At 37.9% G+C, this 20,178-nt stretch overlaps 3 protein-coding genes across 4 annotated transcripts; all 3 read right to left on the minus strand.

Annotated features, from left to right (window-relative positions):
• Positions 1-3,023: 3,023 nt before the first annotated feature.
• Positions 3,024-6,409, minus strand: LOC306855275 (mitochondrial import inner membrane translocase subunit Tim17-A-like). 2 transcript variants are annotated; one of them, XM_079393842.1, is made up of 6 exons: positions 6,335-6,409; positions 5,711-5,810; positions 5,536-5,599; positions 4,589-4,717; positions 4,313-4,423; positions 3,024-4,201 (listed from the first exon to the last, which is right to left on the minus strand). In XM_079393842.1, the coding sequence occupies exons 1-6, from the start codon at positions 6,358-6,360 to the stop codon at positions 4,131-4,133; spliced, it is 501 nt and encodes a 166-aa protein (XP_079249968.1). In that variant the 5' UTR covers positions 6,361-6,409; the 3' UTR covers positions 3,024-4,130. The 2 variants fall into 2 exon arrangements, with proteins under 2 accessions (XP_079249968.1, XP_079249967.1); XM_079393841.1 differs by having other exon boundaries at positions 3,038-4,201; positions 5,711-5,871; positions 6,335-6,386.
• Positions 6,410-7,838: 1,429 nt separating this feature from the next.
• LOC306855301 (uncharacterized protein) lies at positions 7,839-12,096 on the minus strand. The gene is made up of 3 exons (XM_079393879.1): positions 11,641-12,096; positions 9,159-10,916; positions 7,839-8,950 (listed from the first exon to the last, which is right to left on the minus strand). Exons 1-3 carry the CDS (start codon positions 11,908-11,910, stop codon positions 8,924-8,926), a joined length of 2,055 nt encoding a protein of 684 aa, XP_079250005.1. The 5' UTR covers positions 11,911-12,096; the 3' UTR covers positions 7,839-8,923.
• Positions 12,097-12,628: 532 nt separating this feature from the next.
• Positions 12,629-19,743, minus strand: LOC306854679 (protein shisa-4-like). The gene is made up of 5 exons (XM_079392885.1): positions 19,185-19,743; positions 18,080-18,257; positions 17,614-17,750; positions 16,669-16,857; positions 12,629-14,503 (listed from the first exon to the last, which is right to left on the minus strand). Exons 1-5 carry the CDS (start codon positions 19,240-19,242, stop codon positions 14,463-14,465), a joined length of 603 nt encoding a protein of 200 aa, XP_079249011.1. The 5' UTR covers positions 19,243-19,743; the 3' UTR covers positions 12,629-14,462.
• Between the last annotated feature and the right edge of the window lie 435 nt (positions 19,744-20,178).

Below are 20,178 nucleotides of genomic sequence, written 5' to 3' on the forward strand. Positions count from 1 at the left end.
CTCATTTTTGACAAAAGGTGGCGCTATAGAGTGTCTCTTCCACGCCCGTTTATGAGCTTTTTCCAGTGTCTAACTATCATTAATACTGATATGTGTGTTGAGTTTCATGACATTCTAAACATGTTATCTGCCTCAAAATCACCAGAAACGAATTTTCAACTTTGACACGTTGCCATGGCAACATAATTTTAGATATCAATATTCCCTTCACAGTTTTACATCGGCCGTGTTTTGACATTATTCTGGTGAAGTTTGAAGCAAATCGAGGTAAAAGAAGATGCTGAATTCAAAGCATTTTGAAAACGACACACTTCCTGCAGCCAGTTGGTGGCGCTATAACTTTCAGTCATAATAGTCACATCTATCCGATCGGCATCATACAACGAACAAATCACTGAAGTTTGATCTACATCATACAATGTATGTGGACGTTATTAGGCATTTCCTGGGTCTCATTTTTCGCCATAACTTCATCGCCTCGCCACGGGCAAACCGTTCGACATATCAAAAATATCTTCGCAATTTAGCGTCCCCAATGTCTTGAGATCATGTTCACCTAGTTTGGTGGCAATCGTATGGAAATCCTCAGAGGAGTATATCAAATTCCAGAGCATGCGCTTTTTAAACAGCCCTGAATAGCCGACTTCCTGTTGGGCGGAGCCTAAGACATGCAGCGTGAAAGTTGTTCAGCTCAATGAGTTCTATATGTGTACCGAGTTTCATATGAATACGTGCAAGTATGTGTGAGCTATACATCAAGTTTTCTGACAATTTTCCAGGGGGCGCCGTAGAGCCCCTGTGCCACGCCCGGGTCCCAGCCTCAGCGGCGTCCTAATGGCCGCAGGTTCCAATGTGCGTGCCAATTTTCGAGAGTTTTCGGGCACGTTAAGGCCCCCAAAAGTACCCGGATAGTCGAAATAAAAAATAATAAAAAAAAAAAAAAAAAAAAAAAAAAAAAAAAAAAAAAAAATAATAATCCTTAGGGGAACAATAGGGCCCTGCGCCTTACTGGCTTGGGCCCTAATTACTTTCTCATAAAACAGCAAGGCTAAAAATACACAGGAACAAAAAGCTGAATGACATGAAACAAGACAAAACCAATGAAAACAGCAGATTTTCAGTCCAATTTCCAAAGGAACACATTTGTCTAATAGAATGCTTTTTGTCAAGCAACACAGGAAGAGAATGAAAATGATTAAACACACTGAATTTTCTCTCAACAATAACAGTTCAACACATTTGTGAATGTTTCTTCATTTAGTGTGCTTATTCATGTTAATAAGTATTCTAATTCATATAAGTAGGCCTAACTCCCTCTACTCCAAATCAATATTTTTCACCTAGTAAAGAGCAACGCCTGTCATTAGCATTGACGAACAACAAAGAAAACATTGCTTATTCCAGAACTTCAAACTATTTTTCCATACTAATTAGCCAATTAATCAAATGAAAATCACAGAAGCTGACAACAACTCTGTCACCCAACGACTCTATTCGGTCCCTAAACCACGTTTTGTCATGAAAACACACGCGAATGGGTAAATGAAGACTCGAGATGCACTGAGGCTTTCCTCTGACTGTTTCGGGAAAAGATTCAAAGCTTCGAGTGTGTCGAAAACAGCACCATCTGGTGGTCAATAAAAAAAATATAGCAGCCAAAAGCCTGTGAAAGAGTGTGGAAGTATGGCAAGCCTGTTTAACATTTAATCTATAAACCGTACTATCTATTTTCATGCTACTAGTACTTATTTTTTAGATACTAGTATCTTTCCCATTAAGTACTAGTACTTATTCATCAGCTACTAGTGCTTATTCTTTAGTGCTTATTCTTTAGGTACTAGTGTCTTTTGTAAAGTTACTAGTACTTAGTTCTTATTAGGCCCTTTCGCACCGCAGGAACCTTTTCATAGTACCCGAACTAATTGTGGAACTACCCACTTTTTGGCGTGTTTGCACCATGGGAACTAGGAACTGTTTTAGTTCCCAGAACTCCGTTTTTACCACGTGATGTCGTGTCGGCCGACCGGTGTTGTGCCCATTTTCGACCCCCTGCCAAATTATTACCCCTCTCTTTGAAATCGCAATATAATTGCCTAATCTTAACCCCACCCCTAATCCTAACCCCTCCCCCACACCTATCCCCAAACCTACCAAGGGGGTAATAATAATCTGGTAGGGGTCAGAATTGGGCACAACACAGGTCCAGATATTTGGCATGCTAGATATTTGTTTGGTGTCTGCGAGGTGTCGGAGCCTCACCCCACCCCTCCACTCCCCTCCCCTCCCCTCCCCTCCCCTCCCCAACTAATGAACAGGATTGACTACTTTAGTAATTTCCATGAGTACAAATCTTAATGATTATGAAATTCTAGGGAATTTTGTGGTTTTAATTTTATAGCAACAGTTTGGACAGGACCCTTTTCTATTCTAACATGACTCAGTCAGTGTGGAATATCATTATACATTAAGATTTGAAGCCACACCCTCCAACAATGGCCCATGTGGATAGAAAAACTTGAATCTATTTATAGATTGGAATATGACTCCCCAACTCCATCTGAAAATGGACATTTTATACAAAGGTGGACACCTGTTATGTATCTGGACACATTGAAAATTAACTGATCAGTAAGGAACCTTGATTTATTGCCTGTTGTATTATTTGACAATGTTGTATGTATCTTCTTTCTATTCTTCTTATTTGTATTATTATTTTTCTTTGATTCACTGTTGCTGTCAAGGAATGTTTGTTTGTAATTTGCTTTAATGTATAAAAAATAAAGTAAAAAAAAAAAAAACTAAGATTTGTACTCATGGAAATTGCTAAAGTGGTCAAACCTGTTCATTAGAAGGGGGTGTCCCAATACGTTTGTCAATATAGTGTATATTAAAACGGGATAGTGTTGTTTTATGGCTTTTGGTCAATGTGGTGAAACAATCTGCTGGTGTACTTGTAAACATTGACAAAGTAACTTTCAGTAGTTTAAACGTTTAAATTTCTCCCAAAAAATTGATGGTTCATCCAATCAAATGTTTTCTAGAACATTTATTTTTTTTCTCAGAAGCTCAATGAAAATTACATTTCTCATTACAACTAATGTATTTATTGGTGTTACACATTTTTATTTCTGTCTCCAAATATAAGCTATTTCTTATTTCAATTTGACAATTTCTGTGCATCACTTTGTCTATACCTCCCTCTAGTGGACAATATTAAATGTTTTATTTTTATGGAGATTATGCTAATCCTGTCTGTATAATATAACTACTACAGACAAGCAATTACCATATTCAATGGGAAATAATATCTCATGATTTTCACACAGAGACCGCCATAATAGTAATAACTATAGTTTATGATGTTTCTCAGGCTAATTTGGCTCATATATCCACCAGAAGAGACTATTAATTCTGTCCATTCATAAACCTTTTTCTCCTGATGCATCCTTTGTGATCCCAACATTCACTGTAGAGAAATACTTAAATTACAATACAGCATAACATCTTGAAACAAGGAATTTTTACTTCTATAAAATAAATAACTGTGAAGGAATATATTCTGCAAGAGAAGGCTTGGCATGGAAGAGTCAATAAAAAAATCTCCAATAAGTATATACGATCTTGTTGAGGCCCATGAGAAAGTTTACATTAAGGCAAACAATCGATGCACAGGCATGTATTAAACTCTTATTACACATACACACTGGTATTAACACATTCACACACACATATGCAACAAACACTTTATACAGCCAATTGATTGGGGTTCAACTCAAACAACCTAGCATGACTTAAATAGTATACCTATTGCTTCAGCAAACATTTCCAGCTGTTAGCAAAAAATTAGTTTGCAGAAGACAAAAACAGGGAACATGTGAACTGAAAACATAGAACTGAGTTTTGACTTAAATAGGGTGACCCATAGGACAATGACAGAGCTGAGAATAGCAAAAGGTATACTAAAGACAAATGCAAGGACAGGAACAATAGTGTTTGCCCTTCATATTCCCTTTGTCACAGTCATTCGTGGTTGGTGGCATGCTCTGTTGATGAATGAGGTCCACACTGTAACTTCAGTGTCTTAGATGAGCTCATGGAATAAGAAAAGGCCTTGAGTTTTAAAGGGCTTCTCATTGGTACTGTCTATAGTCTCCGAATGATGAAGCAGGCATGGGAGCGGGTTCTTCTGCAAACTGTGGGCCTGTAGAAAAAAGATTATGTTGGTTTCTCTGTTTTGATTTAAATATTACTTATGACTATTTGCATATGTAAAAGTTTTACTCAGTTTCAGAGGATGACTTTGCACACTTACCAGTTGGGAATTGTGCTGAGGCGAACCTCGTGAGTAGAATTCCTGCACCTTCTATTAATGCAAGCAGTATACCTCCCATTGCAGCAGAGCCAACCATGGCTACTGGCCCATCTGTGATGAGACAAAAGATTAATACCACACACATAAACACAGGTTATCCTTTTTTTAAGAGAGTAAAAAAGATGAATGAACTGTTAATATTTATAAACTGGCATGATTTGGCACCTAACTCACAAGACCACGTCATTATCCACATTTCTTTGGGATTTGACTTACTTCTTGCTGCTAAAATGGCTCCTGTCATGGCTCCACTTGTGATTGAGTTCCAGGGGTCTTCTTTGCCCCTCACCTTGACTAGCCCACAATCAATCATAGAGAAGAGGCCACCCCACACAGCAAAGCTTCCTAATGATCATGAACATTTATATTTTGTAATATATTTTAAAGTAAAGCCAAGATGTGTGATGCAGACAGACAATGTAAAAAACAAAAACAATAATAATAATAATAATAAGAAAACTTTTCAAAAGTTTGGGGTCAGATTTTTAAAAGAAATTATTTTTTATACAGCAAGGATGCATGAATTTAAATATAAAATGAGTAAATACATTTAAAATGTTATGTTACAAAGATTAAAAATCAAGGTTTCAAATAAATAAATGCATCTCCATTCATCAAACAATTCTGGAAAAAATGTATCACCGTTTCTACAAAACTATTAAACAGCACAACTGTTTCCAACATTGATCAGAAGTAGAAATGTTTTTTGAGCACTAAATCAGCATATCAGAATGATTTCTGAAGGATCATGTGACACTACAAGACTAAACTAATGGCTACTGAAAATATGCAAATAAAACATTATTTTAAGATTGTAATATTTCACAGTATTACTATTTTTACTGTATTTTTGTACAAATAAATACCGGCTTTCAAAAACATCTTACTGTAATGAAAATGGCTTCTCTCTCTCCCGACAGAACGGTGTTTTCGTGTTTTTTGTCTTGTAAGTCGCAATGTTTTTGTCTGTATTTGAACGTGTTTAATGTTAACTGTATGCACCAAGGGTCTGAGAGTAACGCAATTTCAATTCTCTGTATGTATGTGGAAGAATTGACAATAAAGCAGACTTGACTTGCTGACACCAAACTTTTCAGTTTTTCCAGAGTGTATCACTCTGCATCCATGTGGCAATCATGTGATAGATAACCTTTGAACTTTACCTCCTAGTTGTGGAGCTCTGGTCTTTATGGCTGTCAAGCTACCCCTCATTCTGTGATTCATTCCCTGAAGAGAAAACAAAAAACAATGACATTATATTGGAGCCAATAAGTACTACATGCAGTCAACTTAAAACAAAACAGCATCACTGTATCATCAGCTTGGAGAATTACTCACAGAAGGAGAGTTTCTAAAGCCTTTGACGGCCTGAAAGATCCCACCACCTATGGCCCCCATGGTGAAGGCGCCCCCACAGTCGTCCACTATCCTCCAGGGGCTAAGAAACCAGAGGTCAAGATGATGAGAACGATAACAGTACATAAAGATCATCTCTCCTACTAACAACACATGCAAAAAAAAAAAAAAAAACACCAACAACATGGTATTACCACACCTCTAAAATGACTACTGATCCTAACTATAGCAATAAACGTGACAGAAATATATGTAACTTATATGCCACTTCTTTAGTGCTTATGCTTTCACTTCTTATTCCTAGCCGGTTGATCATCAGATCCCACTGAACATATGCTAATGGATATTCTATATATCTATATACATATTCTGTTTTAATAGTTTAAACAATAGATATTGTTAGTAAACAAAATCAACTGATGCCGGCAGAACAAGGTCATGTGCTTGACTGACAGCATGAAGCCTTCACTGGAGGACATCGCGTTCATCAAACCGACTCATTCGAGCATCAAACGGCCTGACAATTACTAAGACCGCATAAATAATAAAGAGTATTTTAAAGTTCAAATGTATAAAAGAATAAGTTGTTTGCGGCTGTCGGCTCACCACGGCTCCCTCGCGTACTCCTCCATTTTGTTCTTTCCCTGTTCGCGCTGACGTAATCAACCACGTGCTGTAGCTGAGGGTGACTTCAGGTTTTTCGCGTGCTCTTTTGCTGTCTCTTTCTTTGTGATCGTTGTATAGAGGCCCCTCTAGTGGCAGCATTTCTACCAACTGCTTCCATTGACAGTGAGATATTAAGCAGCGTTCCCCAAAATGTGTGAACTCCATCTGGTCCAGAGGCTATGATAGCCCCCACATTGTTTTCACCAGGGATTAAACAAATGTAGTAGGTTAATGCTGTAGGCCTAGGCTAATTGTGCTTTTAAATTTGGCAATTACTCATTTTCATAGTAGAGCTTTTTTGATGGGCCCGGAGGAGATGGAGCAACACTATAAATTAGTAGATGGCTCTGCATTAAAACATAACTCAAGAATCTCTCTCTCTCCCTCATGTCGCCTGTAAGTCATTGCTCTGAGTCCGACAGGCTGTTGGATGTTTCCATTATTAGGAGGGGGAAAGGAATGAGATGCAGACTGAGCCTGCATTGAGAAATGACCAAATATAGACATTTCAGCAGTGCCGAGACTTAGTTTGGGGCAATCAAAATATACACCAACTTGCTTCGATTCTAATCGTCTTTCAAACTCTGAAGGAGAAGTTCACTTCTAAAAGGCTCTGAAAATGATGATCAGACCTTTGCAATCCGGTAGTTACGAAGTTAATCTATGAAGTAATCTATACATTGCAATAAGCATCTGCTATAAATTTGAAGAGTATAATTCTACAAGAAAAGTTTTAAAATATGCAACCTGTGACCCAGTTGGATGTAATCTGCAATGTTACTTCACAAGTGGCCTTAATGATAAAAAAAAAGTGTGTTCCTGTGTCCTACACAGCCTTCATGTATGGTTCTTTATTCTAGTGAACAAATGAGCTAAGCAGAATTACGTGGCATCTGCAACAATGCATTAGATCACTGACTTTTCCATGCCCAAGGAACTCATTGTAGCTCTGGAAGCGTGCTACAGCCCTTTATTAGGATCTGTGTGATCATGTGAAGAGCTATTCACTAACACTGGAATCATTCATTCTATCTGTGGTTCTGATCTAGACTCTAAAACTTTTACTGCGTTTTTATGTCCTCATAAAATGACTAGGAAACAAAAAGGTTTAATTCAGTTACTTAGTATTGTTTTAGGTTGTATGACTCTGGATGACTATGGAATAGTCATAATTTATTCACTCCATGATTTACTCATTACAAAACTAGTTCTTTCATCAGTGGAGCATATCAGATATGACAAAATTGTAGTTTTTGGGTGGAGTATTGTCTTATATAAGGAGTTTGTAAACACATGTAAACACACCAGTGATAACTACAACTAAAACTAGTTTCAGGTATGAAATAAAACTTAAATAAAATAAAATTATGAAACACACATGAAGAGTTTTGATATTTTTCTGACAATGACCTGAAAATAATAAAGTAAAATCACATGAGGTGTTTGTTGGACCAATCATATCTTTATCCATCAGATTAATCCAAAACAAATTTTATTTTCTAAATAACACACATTTAATTACTCATCTTGATTTCCCACATTGCAACCTGAAATAAGATTAGTGAATTTATGTTTGATAATGCTTATGTTCATTAAACATACATGTAGCCTTCACTAGATGTGCTCTTGGAGAGACTTTCATACAAGCATGAAAATATATTGTCTTCAAAGCTCGTAAGGTACATTAACCTTTTTTGTGCAGAGATTGCTTCCATTCCCAAAGTAAAAACCTGCTGCATTTTTAAGGTTTTTTGATAAATTACAAATGGATGGTAAAAAATTACACTTGACAGTGATCAACATTTATATACTCAATGGATTACATACAATGTTAAAGGAAAACTCAGATCAAAATAAACATTGTATGTTTAGGCAGTCATATTCACATAGATCTGATTATCCATCGCTTTCTCTTAAATGCTGTAATCCTGTTCTCTTTCACACTCAATCATTCAAAAGGTATTAAAAAATCTGTAGTACCATGGAAACTATACCTTTATTAGTGATTGTTTAGAATTATTCCCTGATCAGCAAGAACTTTTACTATAGAGACTTCCAAACCCAAAATAACTAGGATAAAATCCAGACAGTTATTGTTTCTTACATAGTTAAATTCAGTCAGTTGTAAGAGAATCCAATTCTTCTGCAGAAACAAACATCTTCTCAACATCCACACATACTGTTCCAAACACACACTGGTAAATCTATCATATGAAATTATTCATTTAGTGCAAATGACAAGCAAGGAATCAACTCCGCAGTTCCATAGGCCACTGAAGCCTCTGAGCACCCATGACTGCCCAACACTTTAATTTCTTTCTATTGTCCAGTGTATTTCGTACAAAGACTCCTGGGTAGAAGCTGTGCATTCTATTATATACAAGTCCTTGCATGTCTTCCATACTATAGGGCAGCAGTAAGACTCTGTATGGAAGATTCTGAGTAATGATCTTCTCAAGGTCTGTGAGATGTCTGTCTTTTCATTCCTGTCTTTTTCTTCACCCATAACTATCTTTCTGCATTGCTGGATTATTGCAAGAGCTTTGGTAATGCAACCTGCAAAAAAAAATGAGTAATGGCGAGTTAAAATCTTCAACATTTTCTTAGGGAAAAATCTCTGAATATGAGACCCAATGAGTCATTTTTGGATAATTCCAAAAAATGTCACTTGCAATATTGCAGATTCATATATGTCTATATATATATATATATATATATATATATATATATATATATATATATATATATATAAATGATTTCCTACCTTTTTGAGCTGTTTGATATTGTTGCCTCTAATGGAAGCCAGAAGTTGGTCCCTTGAGTTTTGAGCTCCTCCTCTTCCACCACTCCTATTGTCTACCTTCCTTTGTGACACGGGCGTCAGGGAGTTCTTCAGGAAATCTCCATCTAACATTGGAGGCGGAGGCGGAGGTGGTCCTCCAGGTGGTGGTGGTGGAGGAGGTGGTCCACCACCAAGCCCACTGACCCTTTTCTTATGAGTCAACTTGGGTGACGGGGCGGGTGACGGTATGGGAGAAGGTATAGGAGACGGCCTGGGCGAAGCTCTCGGGGAACCTTTACCAAAGCCAGGTTTTGGAACTTCTAATGAGTCTTTCTTGTCTCCAGTGCCTTGGGCTTGAGCCTGCTTCTGTTCCTGCAGCCGCTTTTGCCGCTGACGGTCCATATTGCGACTCAGAATATTGGTCATGGTCATACGAGGGCCAGCTAACTCAAAGTGGTAGCCCAGTTTCAGAAGAGTTGTGTTTTCTTTCAAGATTTTGGTCATCTCCATTTCTGACTTTCCTCCAATGATGTGTCGCTGGTTGTGGAAGCGTAACTCGGTGAGTGTGGAGTTGTATTGGAGGGCATGGATCAAGGCCATAATGCCTTTACTAGTAAGAAGATTGGAGTCCAAATTGACGCTAGTGATGCTTTTGTTATTGCGCAAGGTCTCTGCAATAGCATAAGCCACATGGTCATCGGCTCGGCAGTTAGCCAAAGAAAACACTTTGATGTGTGTGTTGTTTTTTAGGGCCTCTGCGAACTGAATAAGCGTTTTGTTTTTTATGACCTCAGAATTGTTCACATTGAGGTCAGTCATGCTTGGATCGTTGCGACGAACTCTTTCCAGATCTTCATCAAACATGCTAGCCAACTCATCCTGCTCTTCCTCCTCTTTTGTCTTACTTTTTGAAATAGTGTCTGAGACACAGTTTCCAATTTTGTCTTCCTTAATGGGTTCATGAACTTCATTTACAATTTCATTTTGTTTTTCAACATCCCCTGTTCCTTTATCTATTATTGATTTTTCATTAAATTCTTGTGTCTTCCTTACAGCCTTTTCTGGTTCTTTCTCTTTATTTTCAGGAAGTCCCTTTACTTCCAACAAGGGGCTCTCTTTCACCTTTTCACTTAACCTTCTTATTTTGTTTTCTTCATTGTCCTTCTTCTCTTCTTTCACTTTATCTTCTAAAACCTGATTTTGTTTTTCCTCTAACCTGGACGAATAGCCTCTAGTTTTGTTTTCCTCCCTCTTCCTAATTTCTTCCTTTCTCTCCCTTTCCTTCTCCTCTTTCTCCTTTATCCGAGAGATCATCTCCTTTGCTCTACTTTCCCCAGATTCCCTTTTCAAACTGTCTTCCTTTTTATTTTTCTCTTTACTATCCTCCTTCTTTTCCTGAAGCTTGGATACTAATTCTCTGGTTTTGCTGCTACTACTTTCTCTCATCTCTCTTCTATCTTTGAATTTACTTCCATCATTTTGATCCTTCACCTCTACTTGCTTCTCACTCTCCTCGTCCTTCCTAGAATGGGCAGATGGGCCAAATTTGTCATCTTTGCTGCCCTCTGTGACTCTGCGGGTGTTGTCCTCCATTCTACCATCATGTTTAGAGAACGAAGAGGTGGAAGGGGTCCCCTGAAGTCCTCCATCTTTGCTATCAGATGCAGAGGTATTCCTCTCTTGGCTGAGGCCCATCTTACGCAGGTACTCTTGCTTCCGGCTCTCCTTCTTCGGTTCTCCCTGAGTATCAAACATGAATGAATTATGGACAAACAAGGTGACATGCAACAAATGTTATATATATTTTTTTGTTTTAGAGGAGCCAACTGAAGGAAATGCCAGTGGCTTAAGCCTACATATCAATATTAAAATGTTCAAATGAAGCCAGTGCATGAACACTGGATGTTTACACTATACACAGTCAGTTGTTTTACAGTGAAGATGTTAACTTGCACAGTGGCTGAGTATTTGATTTGTGAGCCACACTGTTTTGTATTGGAAAGCTCCAGCCTTGGCAGACTTATCCTTAAAAGGCAGTGAGCAAAGTGAGCAATCAACCAAGGGACTTCAACCTTGCCAACATTTCAAGAGACTTAGATATGTCTCCATTAGATGTATTTTAGGGTTATTTCTCCTGTTTGTATTATGCCTCAAAAAGTAAACATTTACATAGGCTACCCATCACCACTTTACATTTACAGTAATTTGTGAAAGCTGTAAAATGCCAAGATATAAAAAATAAGCTTACTTTTGCTGAAGATATACAAGGGTCATAAAATGATACAAATAGGCTACATCTATATATTGAAAACATTTCAACACCATAAAAATCGGAAGCCAGGTTATTTTATTGTATTTATGTATTTTGCCATGTCTTTCTAACTCCTGCTGTATTAAGCATGTTGGTTTAAACTCAAGCATTCACTCTTTTATATATGAACTTGTTAGGTAGTGAATATGTTACCTCTGTTGACAGGTTTCTCTGGAAGCGGGATTTGAAGTCATCGGTCTGGCTGCTTAGTTGTGATAACTTTTTAACTGGCGCGGTTGGTTTTAAATCCGTTTGGTCCACAACGATTATTTCACTCGGGTCTGGATCGGGAACGACGGAAACCTCTTTCTGCAGCTCCTCCATTTCTTCGGGCGACAGGTTTGACAGTAAACTGTCGAGGTCTGGGTCCTCGCTCACCTGTCGTCCGGTTTTCGTGAGTCCCCTCACTTTCCTCCGGGACATAGTTGCGTTCAGCAGTGACACAGACTGATGTAGAATCTGTCAAAGATATTCTGGTGATTTTCACTTATTTTTCCCTTTTGAAAGTTTAAAATGAAGGAGGACGAAAAGAGTCAAACAGAAGCCTTTCTGGAAACACGAGGAGCAGCGCCAGACCCGATGGAGTATCAGCTCAAGTTTGTTGTGCTCGGACATTCCTTGAAATCCATCGCGAGCTCATGCCCATATTTAGATCGGGGTACATAGTCCTTTAAAGGCAATTGGGAAGTCTATGGTTTACTAAAACTCAAAAGCATCCCAGAAACAAACTGTTACATCCTGGTCACGAAGGAAATCAGGATTCCTGGTGTACTGACAATATTTTTCCAGTGATGTTATAGAAAGTTATAGAAATAGGTTGGATACTATAATAGGCTGACGTGCTATTACAAGATGTGGTTCAATATAGCCTAGTCTATTCATAAATTTGGAGAGAGAATATTTCATTGTAGTAAATTAATGGAAGCAAGCCACACCACCAATATATGACGGTGTCATAGCGCAATTCATTGGATAATTCACATAATTTAATTTTTTATTATTCAGCCTATTTTTAATAGCCTAGCTATCATAAACTGTTCAGAAAACAGCCATTTTGTGGTATATAAAAATATTTATGATATATTACAAATTCATGCTGGGCAAAAATAAAGGCATTAAATAATGACAGTAGGCCTATGTTGATTTCAGATTTTGCAAAGTCAATTCTGTTTTTATTGTAAAAAGAGAATTATGCAATAGTCCTTCAATTAGACCTCTCTTATAGGATGATTAGTGCAAGTTCAAACACTATTAGCCTATTAATTGCCCCCCCCACCCCAAGTTGAAAATACCTGTTAATATTTCACATTGTAAAAATTCCTTTTCTTATTTGTACTTCACATTCCAAAGTGACAAATACAATAGCATATGCTGTATATAGCAAAAACAACACTGTTAACTATACATTAATTTAAATAACTAACAAGTTATTTAAACTGTGGACAAAAATCATCACAACTAATCTTACAAATGTTAGATGAGGAGGTAGCAGAAATCATTTTAAATCAAAAATCGCACCTCAAATGTACCTGGTGAATTATTTTAAGCTGATACACAATTTAATGAGAATCTAATTCTTTTAATTTACATTCTAATTTCTCACTGAAAAGTGCCATTTATGATGAACTTTGAAATTAATTTAGGATGGTTATATGAATGGGAAAAATTGGAACATTCAATATGGCGGCAATGGAAGTCCCGCTTTAATGTGCAGTCACATTAGTGAAATTTTTTCAAAAATCTGCAGGCAAACATGGCCCATTGTCTGTTATCAATAGTATTGTATGAAGCACAGCTCACACAGAAGTTGCTTTCAAACCAAGAAACTTTCCATTGGTCAACGTTGCAAATTTGCACGACCAATGAACCCAATGGGAGATCGGCATTAGAAAATCTTACGCCTGCATGAGAAATTCCTGAATGCGTGGATTCATATTGAAAATATATTGCCTGCAAAAATTTGCTAAACAATGGTAAATATGAGCACACCATTGTGACATTGCAACTATGAATTTTTCTCTGAATTCTGAGTTTACATCTTACTGTTCAGACTTTTTTTTGGACTTTGGAGGGAAAACTAAAAGGGACTTTGTTTAAACTTGTCTCACTGTATGTAAAAAACAAACAAATAACTGTGAAAGCTTTTTGAAACAAATAAAAATGCACAGACAGACCGAATGCACACATTTTTGTGATTCCCTTGACAACTGGCCTAGGTAGCCTGACATACAATTAAAGACATGCAAATCTAAGGGGTGTTTACATTACAGCTCAACCTCAAGCCAGAGCTAACGAGAGATGACAACCTTTAAATGCACAGAATGAAGTTTGGTTGGATGCTATGAAACATGAAATTCTTTCCTAATGCAAGTTCTCTCTTATTTACATACTGCATGTTAACATCTATGTTTCATGTCCACATGTTAGCTGTCTATTAGACATGAAAAGCGTACAGCATGAATTGATGATAATGATGCAAGTGACATGATTGAATTAGCGGTCAAATAAATAAATTTTGAACAAACAAACCAGGAGAGACAGCTAAGCATGTCTATTGCAGAATAAAGTGCAAATGACACACGCTTCTTATTTGGCTGAACAGAGAATGACATCCTGGATGAGTCAGAACTGGCAGTCAGTCTCTTCTGCAGGAAAGTCATATTTAACAATCCATTTCGGAGAGCCTGACAAAACATAATGGCACATTTAAAGCAGTCTTTTGAGTCTGTAAATTGCTGGATTAAAGTGGGAGGAGTCTCGCTGATTAGTAACACATAAAAGCAGTACATCGAACAAGAAAATACTCCGACGCGTGAGGCGATTCTGAGGTCAGTTCATGCTTCACTCCACAAATTAATCAAGAAATAAATAATTTTTTTAACTGTTTCTCATACAAGGGATTCCACACAACCATGGGCCCTCTTCTTCACCCATTCTATGGGTTATCTTCTCCTCGCTGAGGGACTTCAGCTCTTTCAGTGCCCTGGGTACTGGGGAGGGGAATATGGCGGAGGAGCTGAAAAGAAAAATAACAACTTAGAGAAAGTTATGTTTGTCTGTGCTATTATATGCAAGTGTAGTGTTTTATTTCCACTACAAACTCTTAAAAATTGAAGGTCCCACGAAGAATTTATAACACCCATGAAACCGTTTGTGGGAAGTCGTGGCCTAAGGGTTAGAGTCGAACTCATAATCCAAAGGTTGCGAGTTTGAGTCTCGGGCTGGCAGGAATTGTAGGTGGGGGGAGTGAATGTACAGCTTTCTCTCCACCCTCAATACCACGACTGAGGTGCCCTTGAGCAAGGCACCGAACGCCCAACTGCTCCCCAGCCGCCGCAGCATAAATGGCTGCCCACTGCTCCGGGTGTGTGTTCATAGTGTATGTGTGTTCACTGCTGTGTGTGTGCACTTTGGATGGGTTAAATGCAGAGCATGAATTCAGAGTATGGGTCACCATACTTGGCCGAATGTCACGTTACGTCATTGTTCCATTGCACAAAAGGTTCTTTAAAGGATTAGCTCAATTCCAGAATAAAAATTTCCTTATAATTTACTCACCGCCATGTCATCCAAGATGTTCATGTCTTTCTTACTTCAGTATAAAAGAAATTAAGGTTTTTGAGGAAAACATTTCAGGATTTTTCTCCATAAAGTGGACTTCAACGGGGTCCAGTGCAGCTTCAAAAGGCTCTACATGATCCCAGCCAAGGAATAAGGGTCTTAACAGAACAAACTGAGACAGACTAAATCCAGAAGAACTGTGGCAATGTCTCCAAGATGCTTCAAGAAACCTACATTGTTAAAAAAAAAAAAAAAAAGTTGAGCCAACTTAAAATTTTAGCTGGTGAAAATAATAGTGTTCTAATAATTTTGGCCACCACTGTACCTTTTTTTAAAGGGCATTTGACTTTCTTTGCACTTTTCACTGGGTCGATACTTCTGCCTATGTCACTTCGTAGGCAGAAGTACCTATGCTTATTGTCGCTTATTGTAATCCCTCAATTGTAAGTCACTTTGGATAAAAGCGTCTGCTAAATGAATAAATGTAAATGTTATGCGAGACCTTTCCAACGCAGCTACGTAATGCATGAAGTCAAGCTAGTGCAAGACAAGCCTCTGGCTTCCTCAGTTGGGGACACTTAATTTCTAGTGATTATCGTCAATTTGATTTAGCAGATACAATTTAAACTAAACTGATCAAGACAATGACATCTCTGAACTCAATGAAATGAAAATTGAGTGTTTAGTCTTATTTTTATACATTACTGACACTCTGTCCTCCAATTTGGTACTGTTAAGTGCTTTGACACAATCTGTATTGTGAAAGTGAAAAAGTGAAAGTGAAGTGACATACTTCCAAGTATGGTGACCCATACTCGGAATTCGTGCTCTGCATTTAACCCATCCATCGTGCACACACACAGCAGTGAACACACACACACCGTGAACACACACCCGGAGCAGTGGGCAGCCATTTATGCTGCGGCGCCCGGGGAGCAGTTGGGGGTTCGGTGCCTTGCTCAAGGGCACCTCAGTCGTGGTATTGAGGGTGGAGAGAGCGCTGGACATTCACTCCCCCCACCTACAATCCCTGCCGGCCGGAGACTCGAACCCACAACCTTTGGATTACGAGTCCGACTCTCTAAACATTAGGCCACGACTTCCCCTTAAAAGCGCTATATAAATAAAGGTTACTTGACAAGCATTTGTGGTTAAAAAGTATATACATTTTTTTTTTTTTAGAAAATGACCGATCGTTTCACTAGATAAGAACGTTACTCTTTGGCTGTTTGGAGCGCTTTTGAAGCTGCATTGACACTGCAATTTGGACCTTCAACCCACTTGGTCCCACTGAAGTCCACTATATTACAATCCTGGAATGTTTTCCTCAAAAACCTTAATTTCTTTTCAACTGAAGAAAGAAAGAAAGAATGAACATCTTGGATGACATGGAGGTGAGTAAATTACCAGGAAATTTTTATTCTGGAAGTTAACTAATCCTTTAATGTGGAAAAGGGTTCTTCAGATTGTTTTAATGTTCCTCACACTAAGAAAAAACGGTTAGCTGAAAGCTTCTTTGGGAAACCAAAGCTCTTCTATTGAATTACTGTAAAACCCCCTTTTGCTACCTTTGTTTTTAAGAGTGTAGTTTGTGATCTCTGACAGCGGCCATTTAAATACCTGCTTGACTGTATCCTGCGTCAGGAGGATTGGGAGGATAAGGACCCTGGGGCATCATTGGATAATGGTGGGGGACACCTGGATATTGCGGCACCATTGGATATCCAGGATAATCAGGATGTCCAATGGGTTTACCAGAAGCATCGTACATGTGCTCCACAGGATAGCTGGTCATTGGAATATGCTGGGCTAAAAAATTGAGACTCGTGTTAGTAGGTGATGATTTTTACTCTTCGTAAGAATAAGTTCATGCAAACAAGCATTTTGAACATTAGCCAGGGTATTGCAATAGAAAGCCAGTGGTTAAATAAGTAGAGCAATGCAACTTTAATACCAGAAAGAGAAATAGGAAATCAAGTCAAAATTATTTATATAATGCCTTTAACAATACACATTGTTTTGAAGCAGCTTCAAAAACATGACAATTCGTAATAACTTCATGCCTTATAGCCACATTTAGCAGATTAGAACTGGGGCAATAATATAGTTACATGATATGAACAGTAAAGCAGTTGTGATTTGCTATATAGTATATAATTTGAGTGCACTGTATGTATATGGAAAAAGTAGGACTATTCAACTTTACAGATAGAGCTGTGCTATAATATACTTTACATTTTATATATCCAACTTTTAGTATATTAGTGTTATATAATATAGGCTAGTTTACCTTTTCCGATGATACTGACAATCAAGCAGTTGAGTTTTGCTTGATATTATATCCAACTTTATGTGACTGTACTGTATATATCCAGCTAAGATTGGATGTACTTACATGCGATATCATGCAAGAACAACAACTCAACAGCAAAAATAAATACATTGAAATACATGCTAAATATTACACATAATACAGATTTTTTCTTTGTATATTTTGAATTCATTCATATGTATTTGTAGTAAATTCAGGGTGGACTGTGAAGAGAATAAAGTAATTGCATTTACCTTCATAAGGAGTTCTGCCCCGTTGCTGGCGGCGCTGGTACAGGTAACAACAGGAACACATGAAGCAACAGACCATGGTTGCTATAGCAGCCACAAAGAGCAGGATCGATGAAGCAATGCCAGCTATAGTGGAAGGGCTGAGAGAGACAGGACAGAAAACTTAACTGATCTTATCCAACACCAATTCGGAATGATCTCACTTCTCTGGGAGCAACTCACAGAAAAATCACTTTGGACAAAAGCACCTGCTAAATGAATAAATGTAAAAAAACACTTTCTGTTAAGTTTAGCAATTATCACTTTTACCATTAAGATTAGCACTTATTTTATAATACTCACACTTTTGCTCAGCTATCTTTAAAAACAAATTAGTTTTATTTAAATAGCAGTCTTAATGTAATTGTAAGGTTAATGAGGCTCTCTACACCACTAAGTGGTCAATAATCTAGAATCTTGAAAAGTGTACCTGAGATGGAACAGCATGCAGCGCTTCTGTCCCGCCTCGGTGATCATCTTGAAGCCATCCAGGCAGCAGTAACGGCGGTGACAGTTCCCACAGCAGAAGGTTATGAGCGGGCAGTCAAAGCCATTGTGCCAGGTGCCATTTTTGTCCACGTACCACAAGCAGTCCTCATTTCCGCTCACTAAAAGAAAAACAAACAAAACAAAACTAGTGGTTATAAATATCAAAATACTAACACATATTGGATATCAGATTCTGAATGCAATGCCAAATCCTATAAAACTCAGAAATTATAGTTATAATATAAAATACAATAAAATAATAATTGTAGGTAGGCCTACAAATTAACAGCATTAACATAAAAAAAAGAAAAAAAAAAAGAAAAGGTTTCAATATAAATTAATATAATATTTGAGTAACTGAAACATGTAGTAATATAATATGCATTAATAAATAAAAAACATTGTAATCTGTTATTACATAGTAAATTTAATGTTTACACACATACACATGCACATTTAAATGTTAATACTGAACATTAACAATAACCTAAATAGATAGAGGGGTAATTAATGCACTGAGCACATTAATTCATAAGTACATTAATCATTAATTAATGATTACTTACCTCCATAGGCCCTCACTTAATTAACCCAAAATAGTGACTGAAGCGCCGTGGAGAAAGTCATTTCTTACATTTATTTTGAGTAAAAACCTCTTAAAACATCTGAAAACTGTTTTTAGCAGAAATTGCATCTTTGTGTTCATCTTCAGTTGCAGTATCTTAAATGTAGGTCAGTTAACTACCTGCTTCAACTCTTGGATTACGTTTCAGTTACTGGTTCTGCAGTGAATGACCTACCTGTACAGAATGCAGAAGAACAAGCCTCACAAATCTGAGAGGTTTGAGAGCTGTTGCTATAGAAATGACATATTCTGGTTTAGCCATGTTAATTAGATGGCAGCTATGTAAATTGCATTAGATAAGAGCTGTTACATGGCATCTGCGTAATACAATGCTTTTCTCGCTGATGAGTATAACACATTATAAACAGAAGTACATTTTTGCAGCAATGAGGCCTATGAAGAAACTACAATATCGTCTTACCCTGCCAAGCAGAGAAAATAATACAAAGGACCGGTATAATGATGGCGTAGAAGGACATCCTGCTTCCAGTACACTTTTCGTTACAACAGACAAAAACGGTTACATCTGCATCCTTTGATAAAAGGCCTTAAAATGATATAATCTGCCACGTCTCGCAGATAGCGGAGCTCTGGATCAAGAGGCTGTGTGGAATGACACACCGCCCGTGACGCTACACGCCCGAACGCCAAATCTCCAGCCTCCTCATTGATGAAATAAAATCAGAGGACGTTCACTTCGCCAGGACAACGCGTAGAATGCGTGTAAACTGAGGGCAAATGATGGAATTATTCAGGAGATCGACCGCAGACGCGCGACATTCCACGAGGAAAAATGGAACCAGTGTAGCAGCTCGCCTCAGCCCCTGAATACTTCATATTTCTGGAGATAATAAATACACTGTATCTTTTCAGAAAGTATGATATAACGGTCAATGAAATGTATTCAAGTTCGCAAATTTACACACCAGTGGCGGCGTTTCACAAAACCATATGGTATGGCAGTGGCGTAAATCAAGCGCGCGCGGGAGGGGGACAACACTGCGTCGTCAGAGTTAGTAGTATGTGGGTTTATAAGACACTTGCACTTAACATTTGATGAAAATCAAGCTCAAATGGAGTATTTTGCATTATACGCTTTCATCAACATACTGCTATTGTAGCTATATGGGCACTTAGTTTTTCTTTCTGCTCATCACCAAACATAAATTGTATAAATTAAATCTACATCTCTGTTGCAACAGTTTTGGAAGCGTCTAAAACAGTGGTAAGCAACGTCGGTCCTGGAGTGCGATGTCCTGCAGAGTTTAGCACCAACCCTGAAAAAAAACCCTCACCTGCCTCAAGTCATAGTAATTCTGTAGACCCTGATTAGCTTGTTCAGGTGTGTTTGATTAGGGTTGGAGCTAACTCTACAGGACAGACTAACTCTATCCCTGGTCTAATATGACTGTACC

This window comes from Barbus barbus (assembly GCF_936440315.1).
Source record: "Barbus barbus genome assembly, chromosome: 35".
NCBI classification, from domain to species: Eukaryota; Metazoa; Chordata; class Actinopteri; order Cypriniformes; family Cyprinidae; genus Barbus; species Barbus barbus.

Excerpts from the sequence above, each read along its gene's own strand:
- LOC306855275 (XM_079393841.1), bottom strand. The coding sequence starts at position 5,863 with ATGATCTTTATGTACTGTTATCGTTCTCATCATCTTGACCTCTGGTTT. Across the intron at positions 4,718-5,535 it reads CAGAGCTCCACAACTAGGAG|GAAGCTTTGCTGTGTGGGGT; the intron begins GTAAAGTTCAAA and ends CATGATCATTAG. Across the intron at positions 4,202-4,312 it reads CTCAGCACAATTCCCAACTG|GCCCACAGTTTGCAGAAGAA; the intron begins GTAAGTGTGCAA and ends TTTTTTCTACAG.
- LOC306855301 (XM_079393879.1), bottom strand. The coding sequence starts at position 11,910 with ATGTCCCGGAGGAAAGTGAGGGGACTCACGAAAACCGGACGACAGGTG. Across the intron at positions 10,917-11,640 it reads AGAGAAACCTGTCAACAGAG|GGAGAACCGAAGAAGGAGAG; the intron begins GTAACATATTCA and ends TTTGATACTCAG. Across the intron at positions 8,951-9,158 it reads ATATCAAACAGCTCAAAAAG|GTTGCATTACCAAAGCTCTT; the intron begins GTAGGAAATCAT and ends TTTTTTTTGCAG.
- LOC306854679 (XM_079392885.1), bottom strand. The coding sequence starts at position 19,242 with ATGTCCTTCTACGCCATCATTATACCGGTCCTTTGTATTATTTTCTCT. Across the intron at positions 17,751-18,079 it reads TGCATGCTGTTCCATCTCAG|CCCTTCCACTATAGCTGGCA; the intron begins GTACACTTTTCA and ends TGTCTCTCTCAG. Across the intron at positions 14,504-16,668 it reads CGCAGGATACAGTCAAGCAG|CTCCTCCGCCATATTCCCCT; the intron begins GTATTTAAATGG and ends TTTTCTTTTCAG.